The sequence below is a fragment of the Syngnathus leptorhynchus genome, chromosome 5 (genome assembly GCF_054491065.1).
Source record: "Syngnathus leptorhynchus isolate UIUO chromosome 5, UIUO_Slep, whole genome shotgun sequence".
Lineage (NCBI taxonomy): Eukaryota > Metazoa > Chordata > Actinopteri > Syngnathiformes > Syngnathidae > Syngnathus > Syngnathus leptorhynchus.
In genome coordinates, this window is record NC_141199.1 from 13,260,354 (window position 1) to 13,280,023 (window position 19,670).

Genomic DNA, 19,670 nt, shown 5'->3' on the forward strand with positions numbered 1-19,670 from the left:
TAAGAGGGCAATTCTAAAATATATGATGCAACAACACATTTTATAGGTACAGGTTCAGCACCAAGTTCTCCCAGGCACAAGTTTTGAACACAAGATGTCTCCAATACTTATGTTTCACCCTGGAGACATTCATGTGTTGCTTGAAAACCTTTCCTGAACCTCACCCAACTCCTGATTGTCTTACTCATATGTCCGAACACACCCGAGGACTGTAGCCCACGACCCTCCCATTCATAAATTTGAAAACAAAAGGTTGTTAGAGCTAATCAGAACAGAGGTTTAGCACAGCAACTCTCTACAGGATCCATTGGAATGTACAGGAAATTATTTACGAGTGGAGGGAGGGCTTCTAATTCTCCATTGTTTACTTGGCACCAACATGGGGGCGGGTGCTAGTAAGGCCAACAAACCCTATCCAAATCATCATAAAGATGAAGAGTAGACATCTAGGCGCAGTTATGGACCACAGATATCTTAGACTTGGCAAAAGTCCAGCAAGGAATTATAGTATGCTTGACAGACAAGCGAGGTCTGGTAGAAATATGCCTCTTCCTCTCACTTCGACTTATGTTAGTTAAAAAAAAAAAAAAAGTTCAAAGTACCACTCCCAGTTTTAAAATAGAGTGGTGACCATCTTAACAGACACATACACACCCTCACGTCCTTGGAGATCTTTTATTGGTGGTTAAGTGACTAGCATCTACCGCTTGGAAGAAACAACATACGTGACCAGGATGAAGAAATACAAATGGCTTTTTAACAAATGTTGTTGGGGCACCTTGCCAAGTTGTTAACTTCAAGTGTCTTCCATGCCTTAACTGTAAAAACAGTAAATGGACCAATCTTGATAAATAATTTACAGCTCTCATTACTAAATCATTGTCCATCTGTCCTACATAAGAGTAGCCGCGGATGGCCCCTCTTGTCGTTTTCAGCCCGGATTTGTTCAGGGTCGACGGGGTGCGGCCATTTTACTCACCATCAATGACCAAAACAGCCCTCGACACACGGGCCATCACGCGGCGAGCAGACTTCCGTCGAACACATGAAGTAAATCTGAAATAAAGTTCGCAATGACATCTCAGTCGACTGTAATGCATGCTAACATTTGAGCTTGTAAGTCATGATAATTTCACATGTCTGCTTTTTCTTCATGTACAAAATACTTGTGGCAAATATACTGTATATTCTGTATTTGTTTTTTTACATACAAGGTAGTCTTCGCAAAAAAATAGAATACGGCATGAAAATTAAGGCTGGATTAAAACTCACGCGCACATTTCTTAGAAAGATGCTTTACATGTGTTTCCACTCATCCATCCATCACTTGGTGAGTGGTGACACTATATTTGTAACAGCCAGATCTCGCAGAGGATAGTGTTTATCTTTGCACATAAAGATTCATCCATAGTGCTGTTTTTGGAATCATTTCCTTGTATGCATCTGGCTTTCTTGCTGTTGCAAGGAGAGGACAGCCCCTCTCAGTTGCCATTAAATAGCCAAGTGGGCGTTTGGCATTTATCTTTTCTTTTTTCATTGGCCTATGGGGTAGCACAAATGACTGTGCTCCACAAATTCTGTCTGGGAACTAGCAACTGTAAAAACTGTCAAAATGCCTACGACAGAATAAGAAACCAAACAGTTTACACTACTTCCCGTTATATATCTTAGATTATCGTTGTTGTAGCAGTGACATCCAATATATAGTATATGCACATCTGCAGGAATCAAAACTTCACAATCGTTCATTCGCTTTTGTGTGAGCATGTTTTAACGCTGAATCAACAAGAGCATTTTATGACGCGCAAGAGTCAACGTTTATCTTACCTCCTCATCCAGGTCTTTGATCTCCCCATCAGGAAGGAACTGGAAGGTACTCATGGTGAAGCGACGCGTTTGAGCATGAGGGGAGGGAGATTGAGGATCAGCCAGCACAACTTGAGAGGTTGGATCCAAGGGGTTGGGGCATCTTGGTACAAGTAGAAGACATTACAGGTGAACCCAATTTTATGGGAAGCCATTGTATATATCAGCAGACGCATTTCATTTTGGTTATGACTCTTAAGTCATCGGACCCAAGATTCAAACAGAGCCTACCCGTTGTAAAGTAGCACCCAGACGGAACTTCCAGAACGTGAGTAGGCCACACAATAGTGTACCAGCAGCCTCAAATTTGGATCCGGGGCATTGAGCATCCTCACTTCCAAGTAAAGGGGTTTCCCCAGCAGCATCTGCAGGGGCTGGTGATACTGTGGGTAGTAGCTTGTGTACTCAGCGTCTGCAAGAAGGTGCATTGGTATGGTACAGAGGCAGGAGATTCAAATGATTTGTTACCCTCACAAATCTCAGTTCTGCTCGAGCTGATGAAAAAGCAACATGGTCTGAGGCACTCGTCCACATGTTGTCCACAATATAAACGTTGCAATTTTTTTTATTGTGGATTCCTGTGTTGGAGGATGAAACAAATCTGTCTGCCTACCTTTAGCCAGGCGGAGCTGGACGCCAAACACCCCCTGGGTCTGGACGGCTGGCCCCAGGGTGGGGGTTTTAACCAAGTAGCTCACTTTTAAAGCCCCACCTGGTACATACCTGCACTCCACAAGCAACCTGACAGGGAGGAAAGACGCAGGTGGATGTAACAAATGAAGGCTCAACGTCAATAAAATGAAGGACAGAGTGGCGTTTCACAGATGTGCACTCTCAACATTGAAGGCTTGTTTGACTGTCAGCAAGCATGAGGAAAAAAATTGGCTGCCGCAACTATTAGAGGTTGTTGCTTTTACATTTCCCTACCCGTTTGCTCGAATTGATGACACAGCTTTACAATTCTGCTTTACTTTCACAAACATTCTGAATAACAGCCAAGTTGTATTGCTTAGTCCACATGAATGATGACAAACTTTGTCTTACCTGACAGGAGAATCTCTCGTGATAGTGCCGTAATTGAGGCTGATTGTCTGAACTATGTTGACCACTTCCACCATATAGACCAACGTCTTCCCAACCTCCTGCAAGGGTAGAGAAACAAAACATTTTAGCACAACCACTCCAGCAACAAAGAATGCAAACAGCCTGCTCTTATTCAGCATTTTAAAATTCAGAGGATGTTTCACTCAATAAAAGTCACCATTCTGCGAGCCCCGCAGCCATCCATGGGGAGCTTGAACAAGGCATACTCATAAGTCACTTTCACTGGTTTACAGGTGGAGTTGTTGGCAACCCCCAATAGGCTAGGGGAGAGAGGGGGGTCCGTGAGGGATGCAGGCACCGAGAAGACAAAGTGGCGGTCAACTGTGCACTCTGGAAGAGGAGAACACATTCACATATTTAGGCATACATTGGAGCGCATGCATGGTTACGTAAAGGTCAGGTAAATAAAAGGTCATATCGCTGAGGAAGCCTGTGATAAGGTCTTTGACACCCTTTTACGTTCCGTTTGCTACCCTGATTGCGCTTCAACAAAAGACCTCAAGTGTTCATAGTTAAGTGGTGTGAAAAAGCTGGTGGGTGCGCAGACACAAACTCACCGTCCATTCGGTAGTAGCAGGCCGGGGGATCCTTGTTGAAGCAGCAGCCCATGGAGCGACACGATGCCCGGGAGAACGGACCTTTTTCGCAGGGGAGCCATTGGTCTTTGGGAAGGTTGCAATCTTACAAAATTGAAAGCATGATAAAAGGTCATTTTCACAGTTGAGATCAACTGCAAATGCCATCTTTGAGGAGCACACAGACAAATGAACCTTGTCCAGATGAAGAGATGGCAGCTGGACAATAAAACTGAGCCTCCATCCTGCCACTTTGTGTCATATAGGTGACACTAATGAAATACGTGTTATCCTTTGAAAGAAAATGTTTAGGAGGATTAATTATACAAAAGGTTGTGTGCTCAGTGTGAAATCAGAGTCAAAACTTGCCTTCATACTCATGTGACAGAGTGTGTGTAACTGGAGGCTAAAATGAATTTTGCCATCTTTCCCTATGCTGGCGGAATAGCCGCAGTGCTTTGGAGCATCCGGGATACTTATCTCATTCCCTTCGGCATCTGAAAAATTGAAGACAGAAACCAGTAAGTGTGGGGTTTTTTTTGTATGCCTGCTCAAACTGGCACATGCACGTATGCAGTACACCTTCTCGTAATGGTTCCCTTCCCCCATTGAGATATATAGCAGAGCACCTCCCCTTAAGCATAAACTCACGCAGAGCTGATTGTAACCATATGCATTTCATACTATACTTTACTGTACATACATACCGAGGTCAAAGCACATGCTCACCTTTAACAACAATTCCAGAGATCGGACCAGGCGGGAGATGAACAAGCATCTGATTGGAGGAGCAGAAGACTTTGGGTTTCCGGACACCAGAGGGGCGAATGGAAGTCTTGCCGAGCGCAGGTTTTTGTATAGGTGACTTAGTCGGATGCTGGTGCACAGGGGGGTGTACTGGTGAATAGATATAAGGATAAGTGTACTGGTAGGATCCACAAGGGGTGTTGGAGTCAGGGGGGCAGTAGGCTTGCTGGTGTTCCTCAGGTGGAGGTGAAATGAAGTAATGAGGGTCTTGGGGAAAATGAGCAGTGGGAGGGGCCAGTGGATTGTGACCTTTTTCGGGGTAGTGTCTGTATGGATTGTGAAACTCATACAGATTGTATGGAAGCTGGTAATGGGGTGGCTTTGAAGGGCGAGGATGTGGTTCTGGTATCAAAGTTGCTGGCGTCGGTAAAGGATTGGAAGGCATCTGAAGATTATCCCGAATTGTGGGTGGGCGGGGAGCTTGTGGAGGAACGAGTTGAGGGGGACCGGCAGGATAAACTTGGGCAATATGAGGGGACAGGAATTTGCCATAAGCGCTATGGGATTTACCTGGAGACTGATCCCATGTTGGAGGTGCAGGGGAAGGAGGTTGGAAAGGATTTTTGGGCTGATGGGACGGATGAGGCAGGTCTCCAGCGCGACTGCCTGGAGAGAGATGAGGGAGATTGGCAGGCTTTGAGCCAGGAGGGTAGACCTGGGGAAAGCTGGGCGAGAGAAAACCAGGGTGGGCAAGTTGGGGATAATTGGGAAACTGGCCAGTCTCATCCTGGGTTAAAAATCCAGGTGCGACAGGGAAAGTACTTGAAGGGGCATTGCCTGAGGAGAACCATGGAATAGCGGGCTTTGAGGCAGGATGGTAAACGTGGGGAAATGAAGGCGATGGGGAACCTGGGTAAGCAAAGTGTGGATAAGTAGGAAGCCGGGCAACCTGACCATGAGCCGGAGATCCAGATGCATCGGGTCGACCAAGAGGGAAGAGATGTGGATTTTGAGGATATGGCGAGCCGGAGTCGGTAGTGCGGCGGGAATCGGGGAGTTGAGCAATCGGCTCTTGAGCTGAATGCAAATGGTAATTGTCAGCGGGCGAATGAGGTATGGAAGATGATTGAGGAGGGAACGAGCAGGTGAGGATCATTTTCTGCTTATCAGAAACGAGATGGAGTTCGAGTGAATCCTATAAAGACATGCAACGATACATATTTAGTTTCAAGCCTTTGTTACACGAGTCGTTCCAACGAGACAAACTTACTCTGAGACAAGGAGCAATGAATGGGATGAAAAAGATAAACTCCTCTGGTTCAGAGTCAACACGGTATGCACACTCGTCAGAAACAAATGGAAACCACACTCCGTTTACTGCAAAATACAGTGAGGTTAAGCCACTAAAGATAAAATAATGATGTACCTTTTTCCCCCCCACAGCATTAAGTTAGATTTTTTTCTCTACAGTGTTCCTGTATTTAATGCAGAGTCATGGATATGTAGTGACATTTTTCTACTTTATGGTATGAAAACATTTCCACATTCTAAATTGCTTCTTGTGAGTTGTACAAATAACAAATACAAATAACTGTGGAAATGAAGGAGGTGGATTAACCGAGCGGAATACAATAACATTAGAGTACCAAGAACTCCCAGTACTGGTAGACTGTTTTCTTGCTGTGATAGATACACTGCCATGCCGTAAGGGGAGCACAAGACGACCGGGACTGACGTAGGCATCTTCACCGGGCAAGCCAGCTTCAGCGGGCTGCCCCACCAAAGCATGGGTAGCACATAACTGCCGTTCTGGGGGGGAGCATTGGAGCAGTTTTTTGGTCAAGGACACAGTGAGCGAGGTGAAGAATGACTGAGAGAAGAATACCTCCTGGGTAATGTAGCATGCATCATATGGCACCACCATGTGAAGGTCACTCCATGATGTCCTCACTGTGTAACCGCAATATAAAGATAGATGGAACAAAGGGACGGGAGAGGCTCCGCCTGTTTCAGAGAAATGTACAGAAGAGGGACAAGTTAACCTGGAGGAAAGTTAACATGCTTTGGTGTGAGGACATGAGGTAATTTGACAGCATATTGTGAATGACGAATCAATTTGCGTAAAAAACAATGACTGTTTTGAAAAAGTAGTGAATCTCGTGCGTTTAGAGCAGTTCAAGTATTTCAAGTGACGAACATCTTGGCAGCGATGCGATAGTCTACTGTATATGTACACTGCAATTTGGAGTGATAATTGCAAAAATCCCCTTCTAGTTAATATCCTTATCTATTTGCATTTGGGATGCACCAGTTTATACGCCTTAGTATTAAACAATAGTGCTCTTGTTTACGGTGTCAGGCATGCTGGTGGCCAATGTTTCTGCAAAGCTGGTTGTGTTGGAGCTCTCCGAATGATAAGATCTTTTATATCAGCGGATTCTGTGTTTCCCCGAACACTACGGGGATTTTATGAGACACACTCACACACACAAAAACATACAAACAGTGGAAAAGCACCATTGACATTTCTTATAAATTGTTCATTCTATTTCTGCTCAAACTTCATCAGTCCATTCCAAGCCTTGATAATCACAGGAAAATACATTTAATATATTTCACCTTTGTCCACCAAGAGTTGAGAAAATCCCTCTCCTGATGCAGTGAAGCTCATGGAATTATGGTCACACAGTAGCACAGGGTTCATCCCCAGCCACTCAGATGCATGTGGAACGAAGTCAGATGATGATACAAAGACTTTTCCAGGAACACCAGAAAAATCTAAAAACAAACCAAAAAACACTCAAAAATAATAAAAAGGACCGGACCGCATGCTAGTATATAAATCCATAATGAGGAAAAGGTTACCTGTGAAATCACTTTGATATGCAGCTTCTGAATCGGACAAGCTTTGTAATCTGATGACTTTGCCTTTGGTCCAAGTCAAGCTCTCCCGAGGAACAGGTTCACCGAGTTTGAATTTACTAGAGTCTGGAATACGATCGGCATACGATGGTTCAGTTTGAGACCAAAAGTTATAATGACCGCTGTTGCTGGAATCGTGTCGTTTTCTTCGCTGGACAAGAAGATCATCAAGGTTCCCTTTCACGCCATCTTGTTTCCGTTCGGTTGAAGATGACTCTTGGGCTTCCTGGGCGAAAATGCGGCTTCCCCACGGGGCTGGTGGTGCAGAATCACAAAGGTGGAACAAGTAAATAGTTACTATAAATAAAACCAAGATGTACTTTTTGCTTTTTTCGTCGAAATACATCTCGAGTTAGCTGACGCTCCTGCTCGTGTGTCCACCGAGGAGTATGTACAGGTGAGGCTAATTAAGTGACATTAAGCTTGGGCCAATCAGGGAAGGGAAGCGCGATAAAGATGGCCGCCGGTGACGTCATAATTAATCGACAGTTTTTACTATAAAATGTCTCAAGAATGGCCATATAAAATGGGCCTAAAAATGAAAGAAAAGTTCTAGTGGTGTCTGTAACTTAATATGTACATTAAAATGCATCATGCATTATTTTAAAAATGTCACTTTGTGCAGGTTTTTTTAATCCAGGATATTAAATAATGCTAATAATAATTGTTCAAACTCGTAAATCTGGTTTTAATTGGTACTACTATATTTCTACATGTCTGGATTATTTGCATTATTTGTACTCCTTGTGATAAAAATTGTACATCACCTGATAGATGGATGACAAATATAAAAGGAAGATTCATAGCATATGTCATCGGAGTCACAATCTGTTAACCGCCCTTCCTCATAGACATCCAACATTATGTTATTGCACAAGCATCTGGACACTGGCTATTCTCTGATACATGGGCTTGTCCCTGATTTAAGAAACTTAAGCTAGTTCTGATGAAAATAATGTTGCAGTCCCAGCAGGATTTTACAGCCATTTAGAGGGATAAAAGGTGAGGACATCTGCTTGATTAAATCATGTGTTGGATGAGGACTCACTTTCTTGCGTTACTGCTCCAGATGGGACCGCAATGTGCTACAGTTTGAGAAAGAAAGAAAAAAAAAAACCTCTGGAACTCATTTGGAATGTTCAAATGTATGGCACGCTACACTGCTGAAATTTTGTAGTGAAGGGTGTGGAAATCAGTTGGAAGTAAGGGGGAATGTGAAGAGGCATTTCAAAAGAAAGCTAGAACTGAGAAATAAAATTCAAGAGAACTAGATTTGGTTGTTGTGAAGGGGCATCTGCTTAAACAAAATAAAGCATTTTCCGATCATGAAGCACATTAGGAAGCTATGGAATATATCAATGGCGGCATTTAAAATAAATGTGAATTCCCACTCTTGCTACACTGGGAGCAGATTGGTGGGATGTTCTCCCTTTAAAAGAAGACTTTTCATCCGTGGCAGCTGCTGCTCTGTAATATCTTCCCAATAAGCACTCTCTGCACAATGGCTTTTATGTGGAGGCCCACATGTTGGGACACGAAAAGAAAATTCCACTGACTCAGAATCGGTGTTAAAGAGGTACCGATGTACCCTTCCTCTCTCGCAAGATATATAGGCCACAATTTTACAACCCATTCAGTGATGACCCTTGACCTCCAATTTGTTCTGATATCAAAAATAATGAGGAAATCTTTTCTGCTGCAATAATAAAACCTTTAGCAATCAAGTCGAGTCAATGTCAGTAACATTTTTACAAATGACAAGTGAAATGACACACTAACGCGTGGCAAGCGTAAAAGCAGAGGAAGTCATTATTATGTTATCTGTCTTCATCCCACCTCCAGCAGCACAAAGCCACCATTGTTGGCCTAGGATGAAGACTACTGCCATCCGTTTGCCCCCCCACCCCAAAGATCTCAAGCCTGAGGGCAGAAATGAGCTAAGCCTGCTTTGAAAACATGCTTTTGTCATAAGAAGACCCATACTCACTTGAGCTTTTCTCTCATCCAGCACAGGTAGTAAAAAGCTTTAACGGATGTCCACTGGCTGACTGGTGGTGAGCCTTTCAAAACATGGCATTATTTGAAAAATCCACTACATCTGTATTATGTCACAACCGAAATAAGCACCTATGGCCCCCCACACGCACGCGCTCACTTCAACATTTGAACAAGAACATAAGTTAAATAGAAGTCAGTCGTGCCAGGCTGTTATTTTAAAAACACCAGCGTCTATACGGGCCTTCACTGCAGTTGGAGGTTGCCACGGTGATGTTCGCTGCTTTCACCCACGCTGTAATTTGCTGTCAACTGGATTTTTCTGTGCTGGTGTCACTCACAGAGGTTCCCCTGTTTGCAAATCTGGACTTCATGCTATACCGTGTTCTTCGAAATAATATATACTATTGTAACTTTAGAAAGAGTTTTGTCAGAAGAACGGTAGCATAAAGTCGATTGCTTTTGTACCCTTAAAATGTACCGATCCGGGTTGGGAACAGATTAAATAGGACCTCTAAAGTCCAGCTGTCAAAAAGACTGCAGTTGGACCAAAATCTCAGTGAAAACTCTATTTTTCAACAAAAGTTGAGAAAATCGCTACTGCATATTGTTTTTCTGTGGCTTTTTACAGATATTTTGCAGCAATTATTCTGAGCAGCATAAATCCGGGGTGTTAAGAGAATAGCATACACTGAAAGTCAAATGAAATCCGAAGAAACAACACTCAAGTTTGTGAGTGTTTCAAGTGAAGAGAGTTAGGCGTGAAACACACCCAGTGTGATGTCATAGCCTGACTGCGGAATTCAATGTTTGACTAACAGGCCGTTTTTTTTTTGCAAACTGTGACTTAAAAAGATGCAAATGTGACAGAGAATGCAGTAATTGAAAGCAGATGGATGGTAATGACAGCAGAGTGCAGACATTTACTGATACCGCAAAAAGCGGCTTCACGTGGGATCGAACCACTTTTCTTTGCTGACATTTACATACCGTTTGGTCACCCTGCATCAACACCTGGGCTGGGAATAATTATTACACTGCATGCAGGATACATATTTGAGGTCAAACATTCCGTCATCTCTCCAGCAATGTTAATCAATTGTCGTGAATTATTATTATTGTTATTATCATTATTTCCGATGGCCGAATGAGAGTATGTTGCTGCCGTGGCTGATGGTAAATCAGTGAGAGTGCATTGCCTGGCAGACTCTGGATAATCAATTCCAAGCTTTTTATTATTGATTTGAATCAGTAGCAGACGCTAGACGTTCAGCCCCGTGCTCCACACTACATGCACTTAATGTACATGCCAAAAGTACATTCATACTTCATGAGTCAAGATGAGACAAAAGTTCATTGTGTTAAAACAAACAAACAAACAAACAAACAAACAAACAAACAAATGTAAGTAGCCAACCAGTGAGTTTTAAAGCATATTTTCCATGAAAATATTGGTAAAATTCAATCCACTCATACATTACAGCGTTCAACTTCCACGCTTTAATTTGTCCGATGAGTGATAGCAGTAGGACAAGTTTTGCGGTTAGTTTGGCAACTACACTACTACAGTATAACATTCCATAGCCCTAAGGGCATACATTTGCGTGGTTATCTGGGGATCACTACAATACATGGTAATGTTACTGGGATTACAGTGCTTCATTTATTCTTTTTCTCTTTGCCCTTTCGGATTCCATTCATTCATTCATTCATTCGTTCATTCATTCATTCATTCATTCATTCATTCATTCATTCATTCCAACTTCCAAGGTAACTTCAATCATTAGTATGTCGATAGAGTGTGGTAGTGGAAATACATGCAAATAAAGGAATGTACGGTACATTATTATCTCATGGTCAGGAAATATATATTTTTTTATTAAACTGTTTCTTAAAAGAAATATTTAGAGAAACTCTGTGGACTCCAAACAAGGTTGAAGAAATCAACGTTTTCAAACTGGCTGTTGTTTTATGGGAAAACTACTCTGCATAGCTTTTAGTGTGTGGACATTTCATTGAGGAGGAAAAAAATGTGAAACTTTCTGGGTGGGGCTTGCACAAGGGGAAGAGAGGGAAAACAGGCCGATGTGTGTGCGTCCAAGTCAGAGCTGGGTGGGTCTTCTACTGCCGTTCACATTTTCCAAATAACTCCCGGGCTGTGCGTTTGAGCGCTTTCAGGTAATACTTTATTATCCTCGATTGCATTTATACTACTAATCATTCCTCTCGTTTAACGCGTGTTTTTTGTGACTTTGTGGTCACTTTAAGTGCAGGAAAGCGAGATTTTACAGCGTAGTCCAAACTTTCAAAGTAACTTGGAAGGGTCGAAAAGTTGAGAGGGTAAAAGGCGCGCATTGGAAAAAGTTTCATGTCGGACGGTAATCGTCATAAATGACGATATCCGTGGGTGGAAAGTGAATGATAATCGTGATTATTTTGATGATTATGGGCGAGTGTTGTGTTCTCGCGCTCTTTTCAAAGTCGTTGACGGTATTGTACAGTAGAGGGCCTGCGCGTGTAATTTGGGAATGTCCGCACACCGTCGCAACAAATGCGCCTTTCTCGTCGACGGAAATAGTTTCAAGCCCTGAATTTGAGGATAGAATACTACAAATAGTTCATGTTGATTTATCCAGCGAGGTGGGACGAGAAATGTGTGAAAAGTTAATACTTAGGCGCGGGGAGATTGGGTGGGGGGGGGGGGGGAGGGGGCACATCTGTCTGCGGGGCTTTTGGGGGCGTTTTTTTTGGGGGGCCCTCTGTCTGTCAGCTCCCATTCGCAGTGTTTTATCTGGGACAGCTGTGAGGGGCTTTCTGCTAAGGGGGAGGTTAACTTAAATACAGTAAATGCTCTGCATCCTCCTACACACACGCGCGCATGCGCGTAAGCGCACACGCCCCGCAGTCCCTCCAAATCACTGTTACGGTATTTCTTATTCCCAGAGGGTCACAATGTTGATGCTGGCTGGAATCGTTGTTGTCCATCTCACCGCCATTATCCTGCTCCTTGTTGCTACTATTGATAATGTAAGTATTTTTTTTCTCCCCCATATACCCTCCAAAGACTCACACTCCGATTGTTTGTTTTACTCAAATGAAAATATGGGGGAGAAGTTGGGTTAAGCGAGTGTTATTTAACTAGTTTTGTGACAGTTTATGGGTGGGTTCCTCTTTTACCACCCCAGATTATTATACACTGACCAGACAATCCATTTTGTATAAATGCTTGGATGGATAAAGAGCTTAAAAGTTGGTTTCATCCTGTGATAGACCAAAAAGTAATAACAATAAGATTTTATTATTATTATTTTGGGACCTATGAAAGGAAAGTAATGGGGCGGGGCTTATGGGTGGGTCTCACTGTGAAATCTGCAAGGTCACCTAAAGGGGGCTTTGTACACGAGATGCCCTCAAAACATTTGTAGCGCTTTTGCGACCAAGAGAGAAACTTGGGCAATAGAAATAGATACACATTGATTTTAGAGACAAATCTTTTTAAATCCAAAACACGCAATTCACAACATAATATAACATGACACCTACTTGTACTTGTGTCTCTGTAGGCCTGGTGGACCACTGATGCCTTGTCAACTGACTTGTGGGGAAGATGGGAGCTGATCAACTCAGCCTGGCATTACACTAACCTGAAAGACTACCCAGAAGGTAAACACGATAAGAAATCTTCTCACCCACCAGATGCGCATCCCACTGCAGTAAATATATGGTAGCAGGTGTTAAGTGTATAACCAGCAGGCAGATTCATGTGCACATAACAGCAAGTGCCATCCTGTCGGAAAATTATTAGTTTGCAATAGCAGTGATGTTTAATAAGCGCCGTGCAAATTGCAATTGTCGACATTTTTGTCATTCCTTCAACTGTTTGTGTTGTTGCTGCAGAGTACCTTCAGGCAGTACAGGCGACTTCAGTGCTGGCGTGCATCTTTGCCATCCTGGCCCTGTTTGTCTTTGTGGCTCAGCTCTTCACTCTCCCTAAAGGACAGCGCTTCACCTTCACTGGCGTTTTGCAGTTGCTCGCCTGTGAGTAATAACGTCCTTCTATAACCAAAGGCAACCTCTGTCAGATGACGTGCTAAACTGTTTTTTAGAATGCATGAACTAATTGTGTGATTAAACGCATATTACTGTACATCCTTACGGAGGAAGAGGGGAGGATCATTGAAAATCCATAATGAGGAAGTGGGATCGATTAATGCTGCGAGTGTGTCTGCTCAGAGCCAGAGGCAGAGTTCAAACACTTTTATTTGTTCTGCATGATACAATTAAGACAAAGATTGTGTGTTCTCTAGTCTCAAGAGTCTACAGGGTTAAACGCCACAAGACTAATGGAATGTCATGCACAAAAACCACTAACTGAAAATAAACTCAAGCTGGATAAGTATCAAATTGGACATGTATGTGAGTTAAATAGCAGGAGAGAAATTATATTTTGCTTCAAAAGTGAATGAAAACATTAAATGTAAAAAAAAAAAAAAAAAGTACCATTCATGAAATGGGAGTCCCACCTCTCAGGGCAAATTCAGTAGCTAGGCAAAAATGAAGAAAAATATATTTCCACTAAGCTAACTTCAGCTATATTCTAAATGCAAATTGGGTTAATGTTTAGTTTTAACAGTGATGAGGGAGGGGTCAACTAAATAGCTATCGTCATTTTAAAGTTACATTTTTAATAGGGTTATAAGTAGCCCTTATTTTTATGGTAGTTTTAGAACATTAGTTTGAGAGAAATGTCATTGTTTTGGAACAAAGTCTTTCTGTTGCTTCAATTGCCTTTGGGCGTTTCACTCACTTTTACATAATGGACACTGAGAATTGAGCAGAAAAGTGAGTCATGCGAGTCCTCTTGATGGGTCATGATTTTCAACTCAAAATATTTGTAACACTCATTATCATAGCTATTAGTCTGATTCATATTGGATTTTCAGTGGGTGATAGACTGAGACAGTTACAGCAAATGCTTTCATCTCATTTGACATTATTTGACAAGCGCTCATGATATGATTACTTATTTTGATGAAAATACCATATTTCCTCTAATTGTGGCCTTTGTTTCCACACGCCAATGAATCACGGGGTGGGTCTTCCATATGAATAATAAATGGCGTCCTGTCGGGAAACAATCATGGAATTGCTGATGTATGCAGTGTGGAGAATTCAAGAAAAGCTTGAAAAATTCTTTAAAAATCGACATGTAAATTGCTAGAAACAAAAAAACAATTTGGTATCTTCTGATATGACAAGGATGAAAAAATATTGTGCAGAAAAATCAAAAGAATGCTATTTATTATATTTATGATTCAGATGTCATAAATCCCTCTCACCCTCTGTAGTCAAGTGATTAAACACACTGCAGCCAGGAAATGAGGAAATTGTTCATGACTTGAATTGGTATTACTGGTATAAGGAGTTACCTGTTATGAGTACAAATTGTCTTGAGTATTCACTTCTCGCCCGCAGGTCTGTGTATAATGATAGCTGCCTCAATCTACACCTCGGAGTTTCATGCCGAAGAAGACGGTGCATTTGGACACTCCTACATCCTGGCCTGGATTTCATTTGTCCTCACACTGCTCTTAGCCATCACCTATCTCGTCCTGCGGAAAAAGAGTGAGTGAGTGGAAAGAGAGGCGGCCTGGATGTGGGATCACATTCCTTCTTAATTGGGACGTTCAAGAAGTATTCCTCCAAATCAGTGACAAATATATGTTTTTGGGAGTTTAAAAAATTGGAAGCATTTAAAAAAAAAAAAAGCCATATGTTAAAAAAAAAAAATCTTATGATAAGCCTAACTCATTTAATTGGTCAGTTTTCTATTCCCCTAATTAATTTGTACTATGCGGGAGTAAAGTTTAAATTTGTATAACATGATAATTTACATCATTACCTTAAAGTCAAATTAGTTACAATAGCAAGTTATAATGATGTAAAATAACACTACTTTTAACATCTAGTGGCAATTTGGGAACATGTCAACTGTGACTAGCTTGCTGCTAGGTAGCTTAGCGTAGAATTTGGGAGAAGTGGGAGATAGACATTTGTCTTTTTTTTTTTTGTAGTTTACACAAATGGAATTTTAGAAGGTTTTACATGTGGATTTTGTTACCTTTGAATAATGTAGCCTCTATGCTAAACTAACCCAAACTGCAGCCAAATGTGGCTTCATACATTTACTGTGCAAACAGGAGTGTCGCATCTCTGTGCCTTAAGTCTCACACTGTTGGCTCTTTAGAAATAAAGCCATCAGTTTAGATTATTTTAGAAGCTGGGGTGTTAAGAAGATAAGATGTGATCAGAAGTTCAAGTGCTGACACCCCCCCCCCCTGAATCAAACAGGCTTCCAGCAACAACCGCAAGAAAGAAGTAAACATTATATGTGAAGTTACATCTTAGCAACACTAGAACTTCCCCGTTGCAGTACTTGAACAATTAAACAAGCCTTAATTGAAAATACAAGTAGTTTTAAGTCATGTATCTTTATTTTATGATTGAAGTATAATGTATCCTTGTTTTATCCATGTACATTGTAACCATTATATTTTTGTAACATTTTGTAATTTTCCTTTTCCTTGTCAAACTATGTTTTGCATTTTTTTGTTTGTAGTAGGCTGCTATCTTAAGAGAAAAGTACATCAATTTGTACATGTGAACCAGGTATGGAGGACGACAGTGTTTCATTTGATCATATTTCTAAACTATGCATTAGAAGGTTTGTAATTACATTGGAGTGAAGCCATATACTATAATCAATAAAACTAGTAACAAACTTCTTTGCACTTCATTCATCAACTCAAGATCAACACTATCAAGTGGCACTATAAATATGTATGAAGTACTATTTTAAAAGCACAAAATAATGACATTAACATGATACCCCCCAAATTATTTTTTTTTGTAAGGTTTTACAATTGATATTTCTCTCAGTGCAAGCGTTTCTTGAGGTCTTACAACAGACCCAGTCATAAGCAGGAATGTTTCCATGATGTTAGCTATCGTTCCCAGAGGAAGCGGATGAGAACAGGACGCTACTAAATGCCTTGGCCAGACGGTGTGATGCGTTCCAGAACCACTAGGTGGAGGAGATGATTCTGCTCAGCGGTCAGCAGTGGCCTGAAGTGGAAAAGGCAAATCTAAATAACACTGTCAATGAAAAATGTCAAATCCACTGAGAAGGAACAAAGTGTTCATGATAGAGATGAGCATTATGAAAGGCTTACCATAGTTCAGTTTGAAGAGACTTCAGGGACTCTGTGTCTTTCTCCTGGCATGCCATCTGTGAAACACATTGGCTTTTATATGCGGCGCGAATAAATTCAGATGGCCTTGACATGGGATGTGACTCTGCGCTTATTCATAAACTCAGCTGATGTTTCATTATAGACTCCTCTTTTTGTTACGGCTTCATCCAGCAACACTACCAGCAGTATTATCGGTCCTCCGAGGACCCGTGTTTAAATGCCGCAGATTAATACGGGAAAACTGAAATCCATTTGAAAAGCGGTGCCAATCCCAGCACATTTATCGCAGCTTTGCAAAAGGCCCCGAGGAGAAGACCAGGAAATCCTGTCAAGTGCAAAAGTATGCGGCTGATGAAACTCACCACCACCGACTGCAGCAGCAGGAAAACATTCTCGGCTAGGAAGGTCACTGCAAGAGAACAAGAGGACTGACTCATCGGACTTGTCACGATTGTCAATCGCGGTAAGACTTCTTCGTAACACAAAAGGGAAAATCATAGTTTTGTTAGGGAAATTAAACCTTGGCTATGTGGGTCAAAGGACTCCCATGCGTATCTCTCCAGTGTTTGCGCATGTTCTGGCAGAAGCTTCTGCGGAGGAGGCTGCACAGAAAAGTGGACAGAAGCGCGAAATAAGCTTTATGACTTAGATTATGGAATGTAGATGGTCACAACACAAGCCGGTGTTGTATTTCCATTGCGTGGGTATTTCCTTCCTTTCCCACTAAACTTTTATAGTATCGCTCCGATTTGCAATTTGCTGGCTGCGTGCCACCGAGAGTTTGGAAGCTTTTCATGCAGCTCATTGGAATAATGATCCTCTGCCATTACGTCAACTTTACTGCATTTTCACTTCATTTAATTTCCACCAAACTAGATACGAGACCGCAATGTAAAGTCTGATAATTGTTGCGTCTGGATTGGAATAATGACATCTATATTCCCACAAGTAGCCACTAAAGTCCATGCCCCTCCCCATTTGTGCACAGTATTTGTCCCAAAATTAATCATGTAGTTTTGATTCAAATGCACATCGTCAAATCAAATGGTAACTCAATATGTCAAGTTACAGATTAAGTTGGGACTTCTTATTGGATAGCAGCTTTGCAATTCTTGAATTGAGTTTTTGGACAGTGGAATTTCTTTCCGGGAATTCAAAACAGCTCCCAGGGCTGCAGTTTGAATTTGATCTGTTTCCCAACCTCATAGATTTTTTGCTACTCCCTCCAATACAGTATATGTATGAACAGATGGGTTGTACCTCAAGCAGCATCAGGAGGAGTACTCTAGAGATCTCGCATCTTGCCACAATGTCCAGAAAAGCACCTACGGGGGTGCTGGTGCCTGGTAGTTGCAGTCCTCTCTCCTGGCACATGAGCTGCATTTCTGTAAACACTGAAAGGGCACCGTCGTAGTCACCTATTTAAAAAGACAAAACACAAATCACACATAAGATAAGTTGCAAAAACGTCATAGATCTGGTACAATACCTCCTTATTAATCAGCCTGATATGACCTTGCACATTTTGGAAACAAACAAAGAAGCTAAGAGATATATGAGACACTCACGTGTGAGAATTTTACACGAAGCCATTTCTCCCATTGACAAAAGAGCTTCCACTGGCATCTGTGTTTGCAACTCAGCTGCCCTCTGGTAATGAACAATAGCTTCTCCTGGTCGGTTCATCTCCTGTTGAAGCGTCACATGAAATGAAATATAACATGCCACCCATATAATGCATCACATAAACAGGGGAGCTTACTTTGAGTGCATTGCCAAGTTCTAAACAAAGACTGGCAGCCATCACAGGCTGGTTCATTTCAATGTACACCTGTAAAAACAATCGCATTATCCGACAGTTACATGATATACATTTACTTTGCAAGAGTAAAGGGGCATCCCAGTAAACCTTAATGGCAAATGTGTAGCAGTTGAGTGCTGCCTGTAGGTGTTCATCAAAGCCTGGTGCTTGCAGAGAGCGATTCTCTTTCTCAGAGGAAAGGAAGAGGCGTGCAGCATCAGTTAATGCCAGAGCTTCTCCAGGAGCGTTGAAAAGAGTCTGCTCACACCTGCAGGAGACAGTGGAAGTGGAAGCACAACTTTGTTTGTGTCATTACTGCTTTACAATTGGACCTATATGAAACAGTCATTGCCAAACTATACACAAGTAGGAATGATTTGTGCATGAGTTGTCTTACCGGGCCATGGCAAGGTTGCAGAAAGCAGCATACTGCAGACAGTCCTGCTGCTTTAACTCCTTAGCTAGCTGGCCTGAAACAACAAATATTGTTGCAAATAAGATGATCAAGCATTGAGCACATTTGTTTTGCACATTACTAGAATGTCAAAACTTACCAAATTGCTCACTTGCCTCGGCGACATTTGGCTTTCGAAGAAAACGTCTGCAACGAGGACAAAAATGTTACCATCGTCCTCAACATGCAAAATCTGTGCCATTATATCCAAAAAGTGTCAGACATCTGACGACTTTAAGCGTCACTGGACAGTCGCGTGGCGCTGATATATCGTACCAAACCTTAGCTAATTTCGCAAAACATCTATTTGTTAGATGAAGAAATATCGCTCATAATTATTACGTCTTTGACTGTCGAGAGATTGAAGCTGGCAAACTCTAGCTAGCTTGTAACGGCATCATAATTACTTCTGAAACCCTTCTAATCTGTAATTTTTCTTGCCTTCCATTCATCCGACACTTACTTTTTAAGTTTATTCGATACAGCACGGTATCTCGCCAAGAAGTCACCTTCAGCAGCCATGGCCAGCGCAGGTAAACACAATAACGACTCGAAAAAGCGACTGACAGTGACAGCGGTGTTGTTATCCTATTCTTCTTCTATTGGTCGATTCTTGGAGGTTGGGAAACAATTTAATAGCGCTTTACCGCCATCAACTGGTACGGAGTGTAAATTTTTATATATTTATCACTCCCTCCTATGTTGCAGCCAAACACAGCACAATCATTTACTGTATTTGTAGTTAGTTATTAAATCTGTGCATTTAGACAGACATTCAATTAAAACTACACTTAGATCCCCAACATGGCGAACTTAATTAGTTAAGTTAATAGACAGAAACAATTAATTTACAGAAAAAATGCTGAATAATGTTGATGAATATGTTTAAGCCCTTTCTAGCTCTCTATATGGAAAACATTAATGGATTTTGAACATCAGATGATAATGAAATA

The 19,670-nt window shown here is 41.7% G+C and overlaps 3 protein-coding genes across 4 annotated transcripts; 1 reads left to right on the plus strand and 2 right to left on the minus strand.

Annotated features, from left to right (window-relative positions):
* Positions 1-661: 661 nt before the first annotated feature.
* LOC147057033 (uncharacterized) lies at positions 662-7,634 on the minus strand. Its single transcript, XM_085912862.1, has 16 exons — positions 7,158-7,634; positions 6,912-7,070; positions 6,178-6,296; positions 5,939-6,101; positions 5,563-5,669; positions 4,275-5,487; positions 3,915-4,042; positions 3,741-3,837; positions 3,528-3,650; positions 3,128-3,300; positions 2,911-3,008; positions 2,480-2,607; positions 2,098-2,278; positions 1,828-1,969; positions 980-1,056; positions 662-818 (listed from the first exon to the last, which is right to left on the minus strand). The coding sequence occupies exons 1-15, from the start codon at positions 7,558-7,560 to the stop codon at positions 982-984; spliced, it is 3,309 nt and encodes a 1,102-aa protein (XP_085768988.1). The 5' UTR covers positions 7,561-7,634; the 3' UTR covers positions 662-818; positions 980-981.
* Positions 7,635-11,296: 3,662 nt separating this feature from the next.
* Positions 11,297-15,993, plus strand: emp1a (epithelial membrane protein 1a). Its single transcript, XM_085911552.1, has 5 exons — positions 11,297-11,387; positions 12,153-12,236; positions 12,773-12,872; positions 13,107-13,247; positions 14,685-15,993. The coding sequence occupies exons 2-5, from the start codon at positions 12,162-12,164 to the stop codon at positions 14,840-14,842; spliced, it is 474 nt and encodes a 157-aa protein (XP_085767678.1). The 5' UTR covers positions 11,297-11,387; positions 12,153-12,161; the 3' UTR covers positions 14,843-15,993.
* Positions 13,629-19,380, minus strand: f8a (coagulation factor VIII associated). Of its 2 annotated transcripts, XR_015066014.1 has the most exons (12): positions 19,181-19,380; positions 18,818-18,864; positions 18,661-18,733; positions 18,372-18,531; positions 18,225-18,293; positions 18,031-18,151; positions 17,723-17,880; positions 16,983-17,064; positions 16,825-16,871; positions 16,442-16,497; positions 14,639-16,334; positions 13,629-14,333 (listed from the first exon to the last, which is right to left on the minus strand). XR_015066014.1 is itself a non-coding variant. In XM_085911548.1 (11 exons), the coding sequence occupies exons 1-11, from the start codon at positions 19,237-19,239 to the stop codon at positions 16,253-16,255; spliced, it is 954 nt and encodes a 317-aa protein (XP_085767674.1). In that variant the 5' UTR covers positions 19,240-19,380; the 3' UTR covers positions 13,629-16,252. The 2 variants fall into 2 exon arrangements, 1 of the variants encoding a protein (XP_085767674.1); XM_085911548.1 differs by having other exon boundaries at positions 13,629-16,334.
* Positions 19,381-19,670: the final 290 nt, after the last annotated feature.